The sequence below is a fragment of the Indicator indicator genome, chromosome 18 (genome assembly GCF_027791375.1).
Source record: "Indicator indicator isolate 239-I01 chromosome 18, UM_Iind_1.1, whole genome shotgun sequence".
NCBI lineage: Eukaryota > Metazoa > Chordata > Aves > Piciformes > Indicatoridae > Indicator > Indicator indicator.
Window position 1 is genome coordinate 13,761,686 of NC_072027.1, and position 18,099 is coordinate 13,779,784.

Genomic DNA, 18,099 nt, shown 5'->3' on the forward strand with positions numbered 1-18,099 from the left:
CAAGGCCTAGTCCTCCAGGCTCTTCTACTAAGTGGTTTGTAGGGGTAGGGGGCTGATATTTTTTTGTTTGTTTGTTTGTTTGGGTGGGTTTTTTTGGTGTTTGCTTGTTTGTTTTTAGCCCAGCCTTTGTTTCACCCTTCCACAAAGAAACTGGAAAAGGCACTGGGAATGTTTTTACTACCTCTTCAAACAAGTGCTGTACTTCATGTGATAACCAGGACTCAGTATAACACTTTTAAATGCTATGTTACTTCCTGCCCCCCATCCAAAAAGTGTGGCTGAAAAGCTGAGAAAATTATTTACTTTTATCTCAGCAATGTCGTCTTGACTGATTTCAGTTCGATTTTTTGCATTAAAATATTTATTTGTAACATTAGCTTTGTCTATACCAATCCATACAACATATCTCATTCTTTTTTACGATCAGAAAAATTAAAATGAGGTTTAAGCAAAGGAGCACTGCAAAAAAAATAAAATAAAATTATGTAGTTCTGCACTAAAAGATACTCCATTAAAAACATCTTACATTTTTGTTGAGGAACATTTAAATTTTGATTTTTCCCCTGAAGTGGAAGTGCATCTTACTGACTATTTGTATTGATAACATCAGTTACAATGAGAATATTAGTTGTAGCAGCAAAATGATCACCAGCTACAAAAGGAAGGAAGTATAATTTGGCAGATTGATCCATATGAAATGAAAAGTCAGATGTGCTTCTGTGACAGTTTGAAAAAAATAGGTTTCATTTCATCATTTGTATATTTGGGATGGTAAGAAATTCGCAAAACAAAAACCATACCAAAGTTAAGTGGCTTCAGAATTTGCACACAATATTCTCACTATAAAGTACAACTATTTTTGCTACAATAATAAGTTTTACCAAGATGTGGCTTTCAATCACCTACGGAAAATACAATTTCAACAATTAATGTTACTTTTTGCATGGCCTACTGCAGTATTATTAACCAGAAAGCTGAATACCCCCGTGGAAAATAACTCATAAGCAGTAAATCAGCAATTAAGACAATCATGTTTAATTTAGAAATTTTTAAAAATGCAAAAGATTATTTATACATGGAGTTTAGAAAATTTAACCTTCAAGAGCCATGTGTGGAGCAGGAGGGTGTATGCTGCCTCTGTGTAATTCTCACAATCTAAATGAAGATCTCGCAATTTATACAAATACCTGTTAGAGGAGAGAGCAAGAATTAGAGTAGATACTGACATGGCTGCAATACAAAAAAAGACCAAAAAAAAAAAGACAAAAAAAAAAAGATCTAGAAACACTCTGTAATGGGAACTTCATAGACGTCATGCAGATACTGCCCAAAGTGTCTTCACGGACACTCTGAGGGGGTTAAAGCTCTTTGAAACATTGTGCACAAAAGGAGAAGCTAGAGCTCACCTCCTCCTGTGAACTGCTGTCAGCTCCACATCTGAGAGGAAAAGGAAGGAGTACTAGACTCAAGATCTATGTGAGACCCTGAAGTCCATTATTTCTGGACTGTTACTAAAGATAGCTGCCTTTCTCTGTAGCACTTTTCAGTTGCATGTAAACCTTTCCATGTAAATGGATGCAAGCACAACAGTGAGGTACAAGTAACATAAGTTTAACACAAGGTAAAGGAGAACATGGAAAATACCAGCCCAGAAAGACAAAGGAAGTCCCTGTACAACTTGGAAGGTGGTGCAGGCAGAAGAGTTGTTCTAAGTTGTATGTTGCCAGTGTTCTCCTCTATCGCTAGGGCTGCACTCCTGCTAGCAGCACAACTACTGCTCTTCACATAACCACATCCACACCAGCCAGGAAAAAAAAAAAAAGTGCACCCCATCCTCTTACAGACAACAGTAGTTTGACACAGGAACTTGCTGTAGCACCTCAACTCACTAGCATTTCCACTTGTCAGCCCAGATGAGAATGTTGTCACTCCACCCATTCCCCACCAATGCCCACAGATAAAGTTCTGTTTCTCCTTGGCCACTCCAGCTGATAGCTCCAGGTTTAGCTCTGAATCACCTTCAGTGCTCATTTCAGCTGAGATTCTGAGCTTTGCACTGCAGCGGCTGAGGTGCAGGTGGTTCTGTAGATTTGGCAGAGGAGAGGAGGCAGCAAAGAGTGAGCTTTTGAACAGCAAGATTTGCTGCAGCTCATATGCAAAACTCTTGGAGATCATAAGAGGCCTTATAACATTTGAAAGAATTTGCCAGTATAGCTATAGCTCTTACAGAAAAATGCTTTACTAGTAATTAATTCTGCATTGCATGCAGTGATGCATATTTAATGAGACTTGGCAGACTGCTTAATTCTATAACACTTGAATGTTGCTTCTGCCATTCTAAATATATGATACACACTCCACCAAACGTCGAATCTTGCTGCATTTTCTTTATTTAAAACAATAGTCAACAAATGTTGAGTGATTGGGTCAACTAAAAGTTGATTCCTAAGGGGAAAAGTGCAGCCGCTGAATCCATATGACAGATTCCAACTGGCTGAAGGCTAAGCAAATAAATGGAGTAAGAATGTAAATGAGGCAAGGGCTACAGCAGAGTCATTGGGGTAAACCAACAGTAGGTAACAAAAAGCCAAGTACAATGATACAAAGAGAATCCAGAAGGGAACACTACTGCCCTCTCCAAGAGAGATCCAACAGGACTGCCATACCTGATATACATCTCTTCACGGTTAATGTCCTTGTAGAAATTCTAGGGACACAAACATTTAGAAGTTATCTACTGATGCCTGTTATTCAAACACAAAATACAAATACACATGCTGAGGTCTCACTCTTCTTGCTAGTTGGACAGCATAAGAAATACAGGAGTTACAGATGGTCTGAAGTTCAAGACTGGTGATCCAACTTCAATTAATATTTTAATTAGTAATTAGTGCATTGCATTTATTACATATATGTATGTATACTTCTAGTTCACTAATGAAACCACTAGTGAAAGTTTTTCTGTTGGAGAAGAGGAAAATACATTATCCAAATGAATTAACATAATAAGCCACATGCTCTGCCTACACTTGATGGCCAGAAAAGAATCTGAGATTTATTGAAGTTGTTACTGAATGCTGTTGGTGTGAACTGTTGTGCAGTACCTTTAAAGGTGTTAACTGCAGAAATAAAGTCCATTTTTGTCACTGTAACACTTTTGCATGTATAGGAGTTGATCAGGATGTGTAAAATGTATGACATGAATTGTCTCCTGGAAGACCTGCAGAAATTTATGCCACACTGTGCAGCAATTACTGAGTAACAAAAATACGTTAGTGCAGTACTTGTTAACCACATTCTTTTTCCAGCCTTTAAAGTTGATTAAGGCTCCTCTTCAGCTTGGAGGAATTTTCTGCTGGAAGAACCTCTGTACGAAATATCCTCATTGCAAAACATGAATAGAAGAAAAGACAGGGTGGCATACAACCAGATCAGAGACTGAAATCTTGGCACCTTATTGCAGTGTATCTTGCAGGTTCCTACCACAGTTTTTAAAACCCAGAATTGTTGACTTGCTAGAGCAGTAAGTGGGTTAGTTCCTCATGCAAAACTTGTCTCTGCAAAAATCCACTGTTATGTTAAGCCTGACAAAAGGTAAAGGTACATGAGCAGCAAACTTCTTTATGTATCCACAGAACTGAAGTAGATAAAACACACAAGCAAAACCAATGGACTGAGTGGGTGCTGTTCTCAGGTTTATCCAATATATTCATGCATACAGATATAAAAATCTCTTGCCTCAGAGTTTAAATAACTCCTGAGCATTGTTGTTGACCTGAGCTTCATCTTTAGTAAATGGATTCTAAATCTCTTTCCTGTTCTCGTACGAGAATTACAAGGAAGAACGTACCAGTAAGTTCACGGTGCAGCTCATGCGATTGTCCTTGCTCTCATCATTCATCACAGTTCGGTAATCCAGCAGTTTCTCCAAGAGGCCTTTAACCAGGCTGACAAAACTTTCAACCATGTTAAAAATGCCAGGATACTGACATGCACACTCTGTAAGACTGCAAACACAAGAACCATTTTTACAAAACTGCTACTGTGACAATCGGCACCCCATCAGCTGAAAAACTGGGCCTGAAGGTAAATACTGAATTAGGACTAAAGTGACTGCAGAACGCACCAGAAATTTGTGTATTGGTGATTTAGATATCCAGAGGAGAGATGGGATATAAATCAAAAGGAGAAAAATTAAACGTTTACTGTTCCTGTCTAAAAATTACCTTAAATTCAAGGGTTTACTCTCAACATCAGAACAGATGTTCTGTATTCATGCATTTAACAAACTCAGGTCTCTGGAATGCCACACTGCAGCAATAAACACTACACCTTCTTTTCTCTGTTTGCACACAACATAAAATGCAATGTTTCCTTCCCTTTGTACAGTTACATGTGAGCAGACAATGGAAAAGAACATAAACTACAATTTTATGTAAAAAAAGACATTCATTAACATGACCTCACCATATCAATTTGCCCTTGAGGAATAAGCAAAACCAACCAATAGACTTTCTCTAGATCAAAAAAATCAGTTAGTTGTCTTTTGATAAAAATCTAGCAAAGTGAGTTCCATCCATTATCTTCAGATTGCAACTGATATTAAAAAAATATTAGCATGTGCTGCTTCTATGGAGTGCTGAAGTGACTCAGGAGTAGATAATTCACATTACTGTTTTGTTTTCAAAGCTTAACTGCTTAAACATTACGAAATGATTACCAGCATTTCAGTAAGGATTATTTTCTTTCTTTCTTTCTTTCTCAAGCTCTTTAAGAGCTTGTTTGCTCTACTTCACATCCCATTTTCCCACTGGGATTCTCTCTAACAAACTGCATTTTATATATAAATATATATAAATTCACATACATATAGAGATGCATGCACTGGCTCTGGCTGAGAGGGAATTTATTTTCCCCATAGTGCTGTGTCGTGGTAGCTAGAAAGGTGTTGATAACACACAAGTGTTTTGGCCACTGCTGAGCAGTGCTCCACAGCATTAAGGGTGTCTCTCCAACATCCCCCTCATGCTCAAAGGCCAGTATGCTGAGGATGGGCAAGATCTTGGGAGTGGACACAGCCAGGACAGTTCAACTGACCACAGGGATATTCCATACTGTAAGATGTCTGCTCAGTAACAAAAGCTAAGAGAAAGGAAAAGGAGTATTTGGTATTACAACATTGGTTTTCCAAAGTAACCATCACATGTACTAGAGCCTTGTTTGCTAGAAAGTGGCTAGACATCATCTGCTGGGGCAAAGTAGAGAAGTTTCCTTTTGCTTTCATGTATGGCTTTTGCTTTATTAAACTGCCTTTACCTTGACATACGACTTCTTTTCCATTTTATTTTCTCCCCCCACTACAGCCCTCATGAAGAGGAGAGTGATAAGCTAGCTTGGTGGGCACTGAGCATCCAGCCAAGGTTGGCCCTCCACAAAGAACATGAATTCCATGTATATTTGGCATACTCTATTAATAACATATTAAAATCAGCATGTATTCTCATAGGGAAATAATCAAAAAAGATTATCCCTGTAACTGTGCTTTGTGCTTAGGCTGAGCAGTTTCAGTGGCACATTTTTCTTCATTTCTGACCTCTTAGTGTTCCACTAACAGCTCTTAATTTACATGCAAATACACTTAATAATTTATTACTAATCTTTAAGTACACTGATTAAAAAGCTTTAATTCTATAGCACTAAGGTATAACTAATTGCAGAAATTATTTTTCATTCCTCAAAATTAATAAACTTTCTTCCAAAAATCCATACTTATATTAAAAATATATATGCCTATCTATTTCATATGCCTACCTACTTCAATTGCAAGGAAATCCTTGAATCTTGATCCCAGCAATATGCCCAGTCTCAAAGTTTTCACTCAAAATGAGAAGAGCACTTAATGTTCCTTTGATTTCACAGCTCCAGCATAAAGTAATTTTGCTAAGACAGAGTGAGTGTAAATGTGTGTCTGAAAGAACATTTCTCTTGTACAAGCTGTGACAGACAGTGGCAAACAGATAAAACCAGAATGCTTTAATTGCTGTTGTCTGACTAGTCTGAAAAAAGAACTGAAGTATTTAAATAAATTACTGAAGCATGGCTTATGACATTAAACATATTGCAGATTGAATGTTAAATACCAAAGAGCCTGAAGAGTTGGCAGCTGACAGAAAAGGCTAGTATATCAAAGGATATTTGTGGAAAGGAAGGTAGGGGAAGGAGGGAAGATTTTTAAAAGTTGTCTTGTTCAGATTTATACAATAATTCTACTAAAAAGGACCCATAAAACTTGAGAAGATTTTTTTTATTTTTACCCAGGAGGGAGCAAGAAGCCTTTGAATTTTTAACAGAGCTTTTTAAAAATAGAAGTTTTAATATTTAAAAAAAAAATATTTTCAATAAAGCTCAAGAAAATAACATGGGCTGCTGCAATGATGGGGAACTGGAACGCTTCCAAATGCTATTTTCTTTTGTGCCTGTATTAGTAAGTAAAACATGCCAGAAATTGTTTTCTGAGCCTGAGGACAAGTGGCATAGCACCACTTGTATTCATCTAGCCAGAGTCTCCTCCATTTCCCAAAGCAGAGAAGCCTTGTTTATTCTGCCTACTGAGAACAGCTTCTCCCCTGTTTATTATCCCAGCTCTTCGTCGGTGCTGTCTAGGACTGCATTCATTAGCACAGCTCACAATCCTGCCATGGCACATGCTGACATTTAGAACTATGGACAAATGCAAGGCGGTGCTGAAGCTGTGCGGGACCTGTTTAGGTTATTGGGCACAGGCCAGTTCCCAGCTGCTAGGCAATGTGGATTGCAGAGGTGAGCATCAACACACAATATCTGCTAAATATCTGTCACATAGCAACTGGAACTGTGCAGGAATGCAATGAAAATATGACCGAATGAATAGATCTGGATCCCATTTTAACCGTGTCTCTCTCCAGTTGGAACAGAGAGTTAGAGACAGAGGCTTAAAATCCTTGCTTTGAAAGGTGCAGATGTAGAAAACAAACAAACAAACAAACAAACAAAACAAACAAATGGACCAAACAAATGAGAGAACTGGTCATCAAAGACAAGCGACCAGCCTCTACATCAACTGCCCCTCTACAGGTATCATTAAACAACTTCTAAGATAGAACAAAAAAAAAATTATCTGAAGATAATATGAAGTGATATCTTTAGAAATGTGAAAATTCTGAAGTCTTATAGAACATGGGACAGTATCAACGGGAAAGAAAGAGGCATGCCAAAGGAAGAAGGATACCTTGGAAAGGTAGGGGATAAAAATGCTACACAGTGTTTGATAAGAATTTTCAACTACACTACTGAGAAATGGGGGTTTACTGGATGTGTTTTACTGGATAGATACCAGGTCTCTAGAAAAATATTTGAATGCAAGAGTAAACCACAAACAAGACAAGGAAGTGATGGCACACAGCTTGGAAAAAGTAAACTTCAAAGAGTCCCACGTGATATAAAGGAAGATTTTCTCTGCATTGATGAAATCTGGGTTTGAATACTGAGTAATGCAGCATTTCAAAATAGATGTAGACATTACAGGAATGCCCATAAAACATTCAATATGATAAACTGAAATGTTGGGGTTGTTTTGCCTACAGAGAGGGACGAATGAAACTTGACAGTAACTTTCAAATGTGTTAAAAGCTGCTGAAAAGAGAAACAGAACAAACGATTCTTTACGTCCCCTGTAGGTAAAACAAGAAATAATTGGCTTAAGCTGAGGAAAGGAAGATTTAGCATGGATATTTGGAAAAAAATTGACTAGCAGCAAGGAAAGTTTAGCACGGCAATAAATGCCCACTGTGTCAGCTGAATTCCCAGTATTAGAGACGATGAATTGTAGTGACAGTTCAGGCAGGAATCGTGGCAGATGCTTTGCTGCAGTGTGATTAAGCAAACTGCATTTGCAAGGCTGTGTCGGCCATACCAAGAGCCAATCTGGACATCTCTGTGTCACTGCTTAGCTAGCCTAAGACTTGAAGACAAACAGCACATATTCCAGACTGAAAAATCAGTTTATTGCTCTCAGTTTGCAGAGTCAGGAAAATAGTTTCAATGAGCAAACATACAATTCAAACCTGGTTTAATGAAACAGTGTGCTATTTCCAGCCCCTGCATTAAAAAAAAAAAAATGCTAAGACTCTATTTTTGAAGTAAGGTCACCAACTGGAGAAGTAGGAACAGTAAGATAAAAACACATCTCAAAAGCATTTATTCTTATGCACTACTTACATGGACTCAAACAACTGCATGTAGTGTTCATCCCCACGTCCTCCTTCCACCTCATGGTCCAACTTCAAAATAATTTCATTTTCAAACTAATAAAGAGAAATCCAAACATTGAGTAGACATCCAGAGGTCAAATACATTTCAGTATGGAATCAAAAGAATATCTTTGTATAGTCACATCACATATTCCCAAGGGTTAAATGCTTGAATATATCCCAGTTGAATAATGCACATCTGACTTATTTCCAGATACCTGTTTCTTAGTACTGATGAAATAACCCGAGGAAACAGCTTTACAGTGCTTGTATTATGGGTTTTTGTAGCAGAGCTCTAATTTGAAATACAGCTTTTCACAGCAAGTAGAATCACTTTCACCCAGACAAAATACAAACAATCCTACAGTATGCAAGGCCTTGTTTAATTCCTATTTGTTAGGACTATCTAGACTCTAATTAGGAAAGAGTGGCAATTATGGCACTGCTTCACTTGGAGCCATCAGCAGCCCTATTTCTCTGTTTGTAAGGTACAAATGTACCTTTTCCCCCTCTCTGAATTGAAAAAGAATTTGTTCAGTCTGTGTGCATGCAAAGAGAGAAAACCTGTTAATATTTCTAGTATTTCTCTACTGTTTTCATCTCGTGATCACTCTATCTCTCTATCACTAAGCAGGCTACTCTTAAAATGCCAAAGCTTCAAGGCTTCCTTTCATCCCAGACTTAGAGACACAGTGCTTCTCTGTCAGCTATCTGCAGAGTCATCCTTGAAACTTCAACTCAGCTACTAGGGTCTGTAACAAACCTCTTGAAGCAGGATAACCTACAGTGTTATCTATGTTGTTTACCTGCTGCTCCTATTGCATCCTGTGACAATTTCTCACATACTCTTCAGGTAGTTTTACATAGTTAAGCACGTGTGGAAGCTACATCCTCAAAGAAGTTTGTTCTGCATGAACTGTTTTTCTGCTATCATCACAGAGGTTTGTCTCACACAGATGCTTCTCTGCCCCACTTTCTTTGCTTTCAAGCACCTGTGACAGGCTGCTCTGGAAAAGTGTGCTGAAGTTCAGGCACTGCTTGGGTGTCTGCGCCTCACCTGTCCCAACTCAGGCCATTGCTTCACGGCTGAGCTTGTGCAAACAAAAGTGAAGCAGCAGTCACCCAAAAGATTAGGGGTGTCTGCTGCTTTGAGACCACCACAGTGCCCAGTGTGCCTGCACCATCATGTGAGTGGCCATGATCCAGCCTGCTTTGTGAATACCGCTGCCAACCATCCCTCGGTGGGGAATGATAGAGAATTCAGGACTAAAAGCCAGCACCACAAACTGTCAGGGTGAACCCACTACCAAGAGACAACAACCATGCAGGATGCTGCTGGAACCTGGAGTGGTAATAATTTTCTCCTTTTACCTCTGATCTCATCTCATTTTTCCCTTCACTCTTCTCTTTCACCCTCTCACATTCTCTCTCACCCTCTCACATTCTCTCTCTCTCTCTCTCTCTGGTATGCACTAAGTAATCACCTCACCTGCCTTAAGAACTACTGTATGATCTGCACTAACTTGTAATCAATAAATTGCCAACCATTCAGTCCTTTAGGGGTCTTTTTGTCTCATTCACTCCTTAGGTATCCCTAAAGAACCTCCTGTGAACCCTTGCTCTGAGGAAGTGACAGTGAGGGAAAAACATCTCACAAGATTCAGAAAAAGACAAAGCCTATTTTCCAAGTCTGTCACACAGGTAAAGAAAAGGTTATCTGGGATACTAATGCTAACTTGCAAAACTCTTGTTACAAATATGCATGCAAATTGCCACTGACAGTAGCCTGGCATCTTTAAAGTGTAATAAACTTGGGCAACACCTCAGGAGAATTTCTAAGCAATATGCCATAGCAATATACCATTACCTCTTAAAGAAATAGAAGTATGGGTTGGATTACATTTTAAGGTAACTCTTTGTGGAACCATACCTTAATTATGTTACCTTTCCAATGTTACTGTGTTATTGCAATATAACCATACAATCGTATTTTGTTGTTTCAAAGCCATTGCAATACATTATTGGAAACTTAGAATCCTTTTGAATCTAATATGTTTAGATCAGAATTTGTAATTACTTTGCGATGCCTTTAACAACGTATTGTGCTAAATGCCTTCAAGTCAAGGAAATTAAAACCATGGAAATTATAATATGTGCTTATGGTTTCTTTGGGTTCCCCCCAAGCACCTTAAAGAATTATAAACTGCACATTCAAATATGTACTTGAATAGTTTCTATTTGTGTATCCTACTCCTAACAGAAACAAGAAAGATGAGTTAGCTGTTTTGTGGGGTTTTTTTCCCCCTCAATATAAAATGAAAAAATACCAGTGGAAACTTAAAATAAAGGTTCCAGTAACTTAAGTCAGTTGGAAATCTACTGGGAGAAGGCTACAAGGAAAATATATCTCAATCAATACTGGATAGTGGAGACCCAGGCATTTTGAACCAAATGACTGGGTGTACTAGCCTGCTGCTGTCCTTCAGACATGATCTGAAATAAAACTGTTCAAAAAATAAAATGTTTGCCAATAACCTGATAGATCAGCCTTGGGAAACAGAAAATAATGAAACTTACTGTAATACAAAAATATTGATGGCAGAAAATATTTCATCTTTATAAGCTTAGCAGAAAAAAATATTAACATTAAAATACTGCAGGTTTTAACATGTTTTTTAAAAAACATTCACAAGCAGACAGTCCATTAGCATAACTTTTCCCAAGCTTCAAGCATTATATTATGAAGAAGCAGGTATGGGTTTGCACCTGCAGGCTGGAACCAGCACAAATATAAAGCACAACAGCAGTGGAAACCCCCTGCAAGGCAGAGTTGCTCTTTTATTAACCAGTCTCCAGCTCTAACAGCAATGGGAATAATTTTCATGGGCTGGTTACCTAAGGCTGTTTGACCTTGCTCTGTGCTCTGCCTTTCCTCACTACCTTCTTTGCTTCTAAGACCTCTTGCCTTATAATGTTCTTTTATTCCTCATTCTTTGACATCTCTTTTTTGGCTTGTTAGGTGAAACCCCGAGAATTTATAAAAGCGTTCCAATATTCTTCAGCTTGATTCATAGTCTTTTAGCACTGCTGAAAGTCTGGGCAAACCCTTGATTTGAGTATGCTTTCTGAAGTTGGCCACATGTTGTGCACAAACTACAATGGCACAGACAGGTGACTTCAACAACTCAGCACCAGCTATAGCGTGTTTTAAGATAACTGAGTAGAAAAGTAAAGTTCATGAAAACCTGAACGCTGTTTTACATGGACATAAAACAGTTAAAATATTCTGCTGCCTGGAACAACTGAGAAAATACATTGCTAGTTATTATCTGTGAGATGCTTACATATAAAAAGTCAGTGCTGAATGTGAATCTGCAAACCCATGTAGTATGTGTATGAGAAACATTAGTAGCAGGATAGGAGTAACTCCAGCAGAACTGAGCAGCATGTAGTCATCCCGTATTTCAACAGAAGTTGGCAGTAGGTGTTTCATCTCTGCGGCGTACTGAATAGGCTCTGCACTGCTCCTCAAAATACTTAATGACTACAGATCTCAGAGTCTCTATTTAAGAACTACTTCCCATGAAGTTCTCAGAGAAAACTGTAAATTGTTCAGTAGAAACTGCAGTCCCATTTTCTGATTTGAGTGGAGGGAAATGACTACTACATTATACTACTTCTTAATTATATGCTTGGGTTTTTGTGGTGTGTGGTTGCTTTTTTTGTTGTTTTCTATATAGGAGTGTCAAATAGAGGGATTCTTCATTTTTCTTTACAGGCAACAAAGAACTTTGGTTTGTTAGGATCCAGAACGATTTTTGTCCTGTTATTTGCAAGTTTTGCTGTTCTAGTATTAGCTCTTTCTTGGTAAATAGAATACAAATTAAAATTTGGCAGCAGAAAATTATATAATATACCAACACTTAAGAAAAAAAGAGCTATCATTGATATACAGAGAAACATGAAAATAAAACTTATTCTGGCTGGTGCAGACTGAAAAAGAAGGGCTCCAGATTAATTTCTCTGTGTAAGTAGTGTGTGTATTACTGTCTGTTGTGCATTACTAAATGGGTAACATTGGTACACAGAAGTTTCAGGACAAGGCAATATTAAGCAAAAATATCCAAAGCAGTCATTTTCTAGAGCTGATCTGTGGATTTGTTGCAGTAAGACAGAAATCTGTGAATATAGTGCAAGTCAAGCACCAGTTAAAAATCATCCACCTCCTAAATCCTTCCTAGTACTTATTCAGCAGGTAAAGAATTGATTACTTCTCTAAGAGGTAATAATTTCACATATACTGGATCTCAACAACAAAAAAAATCTTCCTAAGCATCTTTCCTTAAACCAAAATAAACAAAAAAGCTAGCAGAAATACAAAATAATGTTTTAATGTTTCTGTGCCAAAACATAGTCCTGGAAACGGTATTTCTCCTCTAACTTAAATATTGTGCCTAATTGTCATCAGCACCAATTTGGCTTTAAAATCTCCTGCCCCTCTGCGTAATAGATCCAAGAAACTTCCACATCCCTCAATACAATTCAATACAAAACAACAAAATATCTCCATTACTTCTACATGGATGTGCCTGAAGTACCAAGCCAAACAAACTTGGTTTCTGCTAATGGGATGATCTCACATCTTTCTGAAATCCTTATGCATAATGAAGTTCCAAGAACTGAGTATAAGATACAAGGGTATTTACAGCAATTCTAAATCCCACCTGCCAGAGGAACTTGCTGTGCACACCAACAATTACTCATTTAGTAACCTTCTAGAGCTGTCTCCTCAGGAAGACACAGGACTATTCTAAACATCCATCCTGTATCCCTACAAATAGCTACCTAACCCCAAGAACACACTGTCAATCAGCACTATATTCTGATACAGTCTAACAGCAGGCAGGAAGCAAAGCAAATATAGACTTCCTCAGATGGCCTCAGCAATTGGTGAAACCAATGACAGACACTAAATTGGAAATACCAAACATAAACAGAATGAATTATTTGAACAAAAATAAACACAGATGAATTCATCTTTCTTAAGCCAAGTTAAATCCTTAACATAACTCCAACCCATGTTTATTCAATGATATTTTCATTTACTCTGCAAAGAGCTAATCTTTGGGGGTTTTAAGTTTGGGTTGTTTTTTGGTGATTGTTGTTTTTTTTAAGTAAACCTTTTCTAGCTTTCGGCCTGAAATTATCAGTCAGAATGAACAGCAATAGGTGGCTCGATGATGTGTCTTTCTTTGGGAAGTCTTAATGACCTGATCTTTCAAGGAAAAATGGGTGGGAAACATAATGTGTCCAACACACAGGCAACTAGCATCCCTTCATATCTGAAGCAGAAGGGGGTGGAGATATTTTGCAGGACTAATTCCATCCACAGACACTGAACATAAATTGGATAAATTGCCTTTCCAAGACTCTTGTCTCTCAGAGCTAATGATAGACAGAGCCTTCGTGCCTAAAATTAGTAGATATTAATGGTCCCATCCCTGCATCTTCAATTCAAGTTAAAATTACAAGGTCATATAACATTCCTTCTGGGTGAATGGGAGTTACATGTGCGAAGTAGAAAGATTGTGAGGAAAATGCCTTACTATGCTGTACACCTACATATATACTCCACTCCAGTAAACACCAATTCTTGAGATAACAACAGGTGGAATTTTGTTTGTTTTCTTTGGGATTAGTTGATTTCCTAGAAATAGCTAAATAAAATTTCTGCTTGACAAATCAAAATAACTTTAAAGCCTTACTGCACATATATTCTATGCATAAAGCAGGACAGAGTTTCCTGAGCTAGCAGTAACATAATATGTGTGTCCACAGATTGTGGGGCACTGAGATGCTGATGTCTCAGCACAGTTCCACAGCAAGTTAATGGAATCAATCTTTTTGGCAAAATTTATTAAATCATGTGGCAGGTGCCAGACATGCTCTAGATCCAGTGCTGGTACAGAATCAACAAGCAAAGATGTCTCTCTGCTTTTATTCTCTCTGTCATTAGAGAATTTAGATTAGAAATAAATTCTTTACTTTTAAAGTTCAGCAAAACTGCGTTTTAACTGAATGCCAGTCTAGGCTCCTGAGTACCTAAAGCAGTCTTGAAATAACATGTTATTATTCACAATTTTTTCACACTAAAGGTGTAAGAAAAAATAATTTATAATACTAAGTGTCAATTTGTATATGGACATGGTCCATTAGCAAAAGCTAGAGTTTAAATGTTTGTGTAACAAATATTTTTTCATTCATACTAATTCCTTGACCATTTCTAATTAAGACGGTAACAATTTTAAGTAATAAAATTACAAACCAAGCACACTAAGTTTTAAAAACTCACCATAATTGCCAATCTTACAGATGCATGTTTGAGAAACTTATCTTAATTACTTCATCCACAGGAGAGGAAAGAACGCCACAATTCTTGGCCAGTAAATGATCGCAATTTCTAAATCAGAACTTTAGAACTCAAGGAGACTCAGCTGCTCAATTATGAAATAGTTTTAGTGCCACCTCGTAAAAGTTACCTCTTACTTTGAAGGTGCAATAAAACAAACGTTCTTGTTCCTCAGCACTGAAAAAATATAAACTGAAACTTTTCTTATATTAGCATCAGAAGTCATTTAAGGGTCTGGCATCTCCCAGGCTCCTCAGCTGTTGTTTCTGTTAATCGGTCAGTATGACTAATGAGTTTTCAGGATTTTTGGTCTGTACAGATCTATGCATCTGTCCCAGGAGATGAGGTATAAGCCAAGAGAAGGAAAACATTTTTAAGAAGGCAAATATAGGACTATTAGGACATGGATAGAACAGATGCACAGTAGCAAAGTGGTTTTTAATCTTGGCCTTAAACCAAACGCTTTGCACTGTGGAGTACAGACCAAAATGGAAATTCCATCTGCTTGTTTGTTCCACACTTACTTGACATAGAAACGTCCCACATGATTTAATATACTACACATAGCTGGGTATACAAGTGAGATATTCAAATTGACTTCCCTATGAAAGCCTAAAGACTTTTGTCTTGCCACTTAGCATTATACAAACTGTTCTGAATTCATTATTTGTGGAACTACAAAGCCCGAATCTCCAGTTTAAAACTTCCTGTGATAGGCCGCGTGCAAACACAGAGTAAGGTCAGTCCCTGCCCAAGGAGCCTTCAGAGAATGAAGAAGTCAGAAATAGGCAGACACTCACTGCCCAAGTAGACACAGCATGCAGTGGCAGGAGATTGAGATTACATTCCCAAAAGTCCTATCCCACCATTCCTACTTCTATCCCATCAATCAAAAATATTTAAAAATTCTTTTCCTTGTCAAAATCAGTGTAGAAAACATTTTAGGAAAGTGAATGTGTCACTGTGTTTATTTTAGTCGCAATAAATATTTAGAAAAGTTTGCATATCCTGAGAAATCTGATAATATGGGTTTGATGGGATGGATAAAGAACTGGCTTGATGGCCGCACCCAAAGAGTGGCTGTCAATGGCTCCATGTCCCAGTGGAGTCCCTCAGGGATCAGTCCTGGGACCAGACTTGTTCAACATCTTTGTTGGTGACATGGACAGCAGCATTGAGTGCACCCTCAGCAAGTTTGCTGATGACACCAAGCTCTGTGGTGCAGCAGACATGCTGGAGGGAAGGGTCTCATCCAGAGGGACCTTGACAGGCTGGAGAGGTGGGCACAAGCCAACCTCATGAGGTAACAAGACCAAGTTCAGGGTCCTGCATCTGGGTCGAGGCAATCCCAAGCACAAATACAGGCTGGGCAGTGACTGGCTAGAAAGCACCCCTGAGGAGAGGGACTTGGGAGTGCTGGTGAATGACAAGCTCAACATGAGTTGTCAATGTGCACTTGCAGCACACTCCATCCATTTCTGGAGCCCCTATTACAAGAGGGATATGGACATGCTGGAATGTGTCCAAGAGAAGGGCCATGAGGATGATCAGAGGGCTGGAGCACCTCTCCTATGAGGACAGACGGAAAGAGTTGGGGATGTTCAGTCTGGAGAAGAGAAGGCTCTGAGGTGACCTTATTGTGGCTTTCCAGTATTTGAAGGGGGCCTACAAGAAAGCTGGGGAGGGACTTTTTAGGATATCAGGTAGTGATAGGACTAGGGGGAATGGAATAAAGCTGGAAGTGGGAAGATTCAGGCTGGATGTGAGGAAGAAGTTCTTCACCATGAGAGTGGTGAGAGCCTGGAATGGGTTGTCCAGGGAGGTGGTTGGGACCCCATCGCTGAAGGTGTTTAAGGCCAGGCTGGATGAGGCTCTGGCCAGCCGGATCTAGTGTGAGGTGTCCCTGCCCATGGCAGGGGGGTTGGAACTAGATGATCCTTGTGGTCCCTTCCAACCCTGACTGATTCTATGATTCTATGATAACACATAATTAACCATTTGCTGCTGCTTCTGGCAGACTTCCTATATTTAAAATGGGACCGTTTGGCTTATCAATAACTACTGGCATGAGGAAGGGTTATCATGAAAAATTTAGGTAAGAAAGGGCCCATAGAGGTCATTTAATTTTGCCTGCTAATTAACCAAGGGCTGACTTCACTGTCTTGTTTTGTTGCTTAGAAAATTTTTCAGTGAAATTTTGAAGATTTTTGTAAAGATTCTGCAACTTCCCTGACCAGTTCCTTATTGTTGTCATTGCAGCTGAAGTTTTATTTAAGTCCAACTAAACGACTCTGGAAAGCCTGCACTCACTTGCACAAGAGCTCCGCATTTTGTTCTTAGCATTTTGAATTTTACATTCTATGAGCACACAAAGGCCTACACAATAAATATTTACCAGAAATAAATCGACCACAAGACATCCTAATGAATTTTCACCCAAAGTAGTTTCAATTACCTTTTTGAATTCTCCTGTCCTTTGATATTCACACAGCATCATGTCAAAGAAAATTGGGATTGTGGCTTTCCGCAGTTCAACTTCAGGAATAAGAGTCATTTCCAAGATGGGTCCAACCATCCCCGGAATAAAGCAAATTTTATTCTGGCCTGAAACAGAAATGCAAATTGGGTATTTGAGAGGACAAAAAATATATATTCTTTTTCAGGAAAACATTTAAAAACAAGCTGCCATTTTGAGATAATGTTTTTTTGCCATAAATATGGTACATCAGGGAGACAGGGATGTGCGCTGCACTACTTTCTATTTATGAATAAACCAGCAGATTCTATGGAAGAGGAAAGTATACAATGCACTGCCCCGATTAATTCTGTATGTCTGTTCTTGTATGAAATAAACTGTATGGTTACTCCATGCTCAAAGCTGAAGAGCTGTGCTTCAGTCATAACACTGACACTTCCACTGGACAGTCCATTCTAGAATAAATTTCTGGATAACTTTTTACTTTACTCTTTAACTGTATAGGGCCTTCAAAAGACAAAATATGTTAACAATGCCTTGCTGGAATTTTTGCAAAAGTAACAAAACACTCATTGGAATTAAAAAAGGAATGTGGATCTCTTCTCCCATGCCTCGGAGAAACTAAAGCTCAAGTTCTTCTCAAAAATCCAAATTTTAATCTAAACAGATTCCCAAATTGAACTTAACTAATTTCTGGAACTGTAAACACAGACTGAACAGTAACCTTCTCAGGGAATATTTATCTGGTTCTCAATTTCAGCAAATAAAGGTTCTGAAATCTTCTGATTTCAGCCATTGTTGAAATCAGTGAGAAGGTTGTGAATTCTCTAAGAAATACAAAATAGGCTGTAATCAAACATTATCTCATGTCAGTTCCAAGTCTAACAGAATCCACAGAATTGTTAGGGTGGGGAAAGGTCAGCAAG

General features: G+C 38.4%; 1 protein-coding gene across 1 annotated transcript in view; it reads right to left on the minus strand.

The window, feature by feature from the left end:
• The window catches only part of DOCK2 (dedicator of cytokinesis 2), a 168,483-nt gene that overhangs the window by 22,361 nt on the left and 128,023 nt on the right, over positions 1-18,099 (minus strand). The window contains exons 33-37 of the mRNA XM_054389131.1: positions 17,153-17,301; positions 8,257-8,342; positions 3,851-4,007; positions 2,667-2,707; positions 1,097-1,187 (exon numbers count right to left, since the gene is read on the minus strand). Of these exons, the coding sequence (XP_054245106.1) occupies positions 1,097-1,187; positions 2,667-2,707; positions 3,851-4,007; positions 8,257-8,342; positions 17,153-17,301 (524 nt within the window). The remainder of the gene's footprint in view (positions 1-1,096; positions 1,188-2,666; positions 2,708-3,850; positions 4,008-8,256; positions 8,343-17,152; positions 17,302-18,099) is intronic.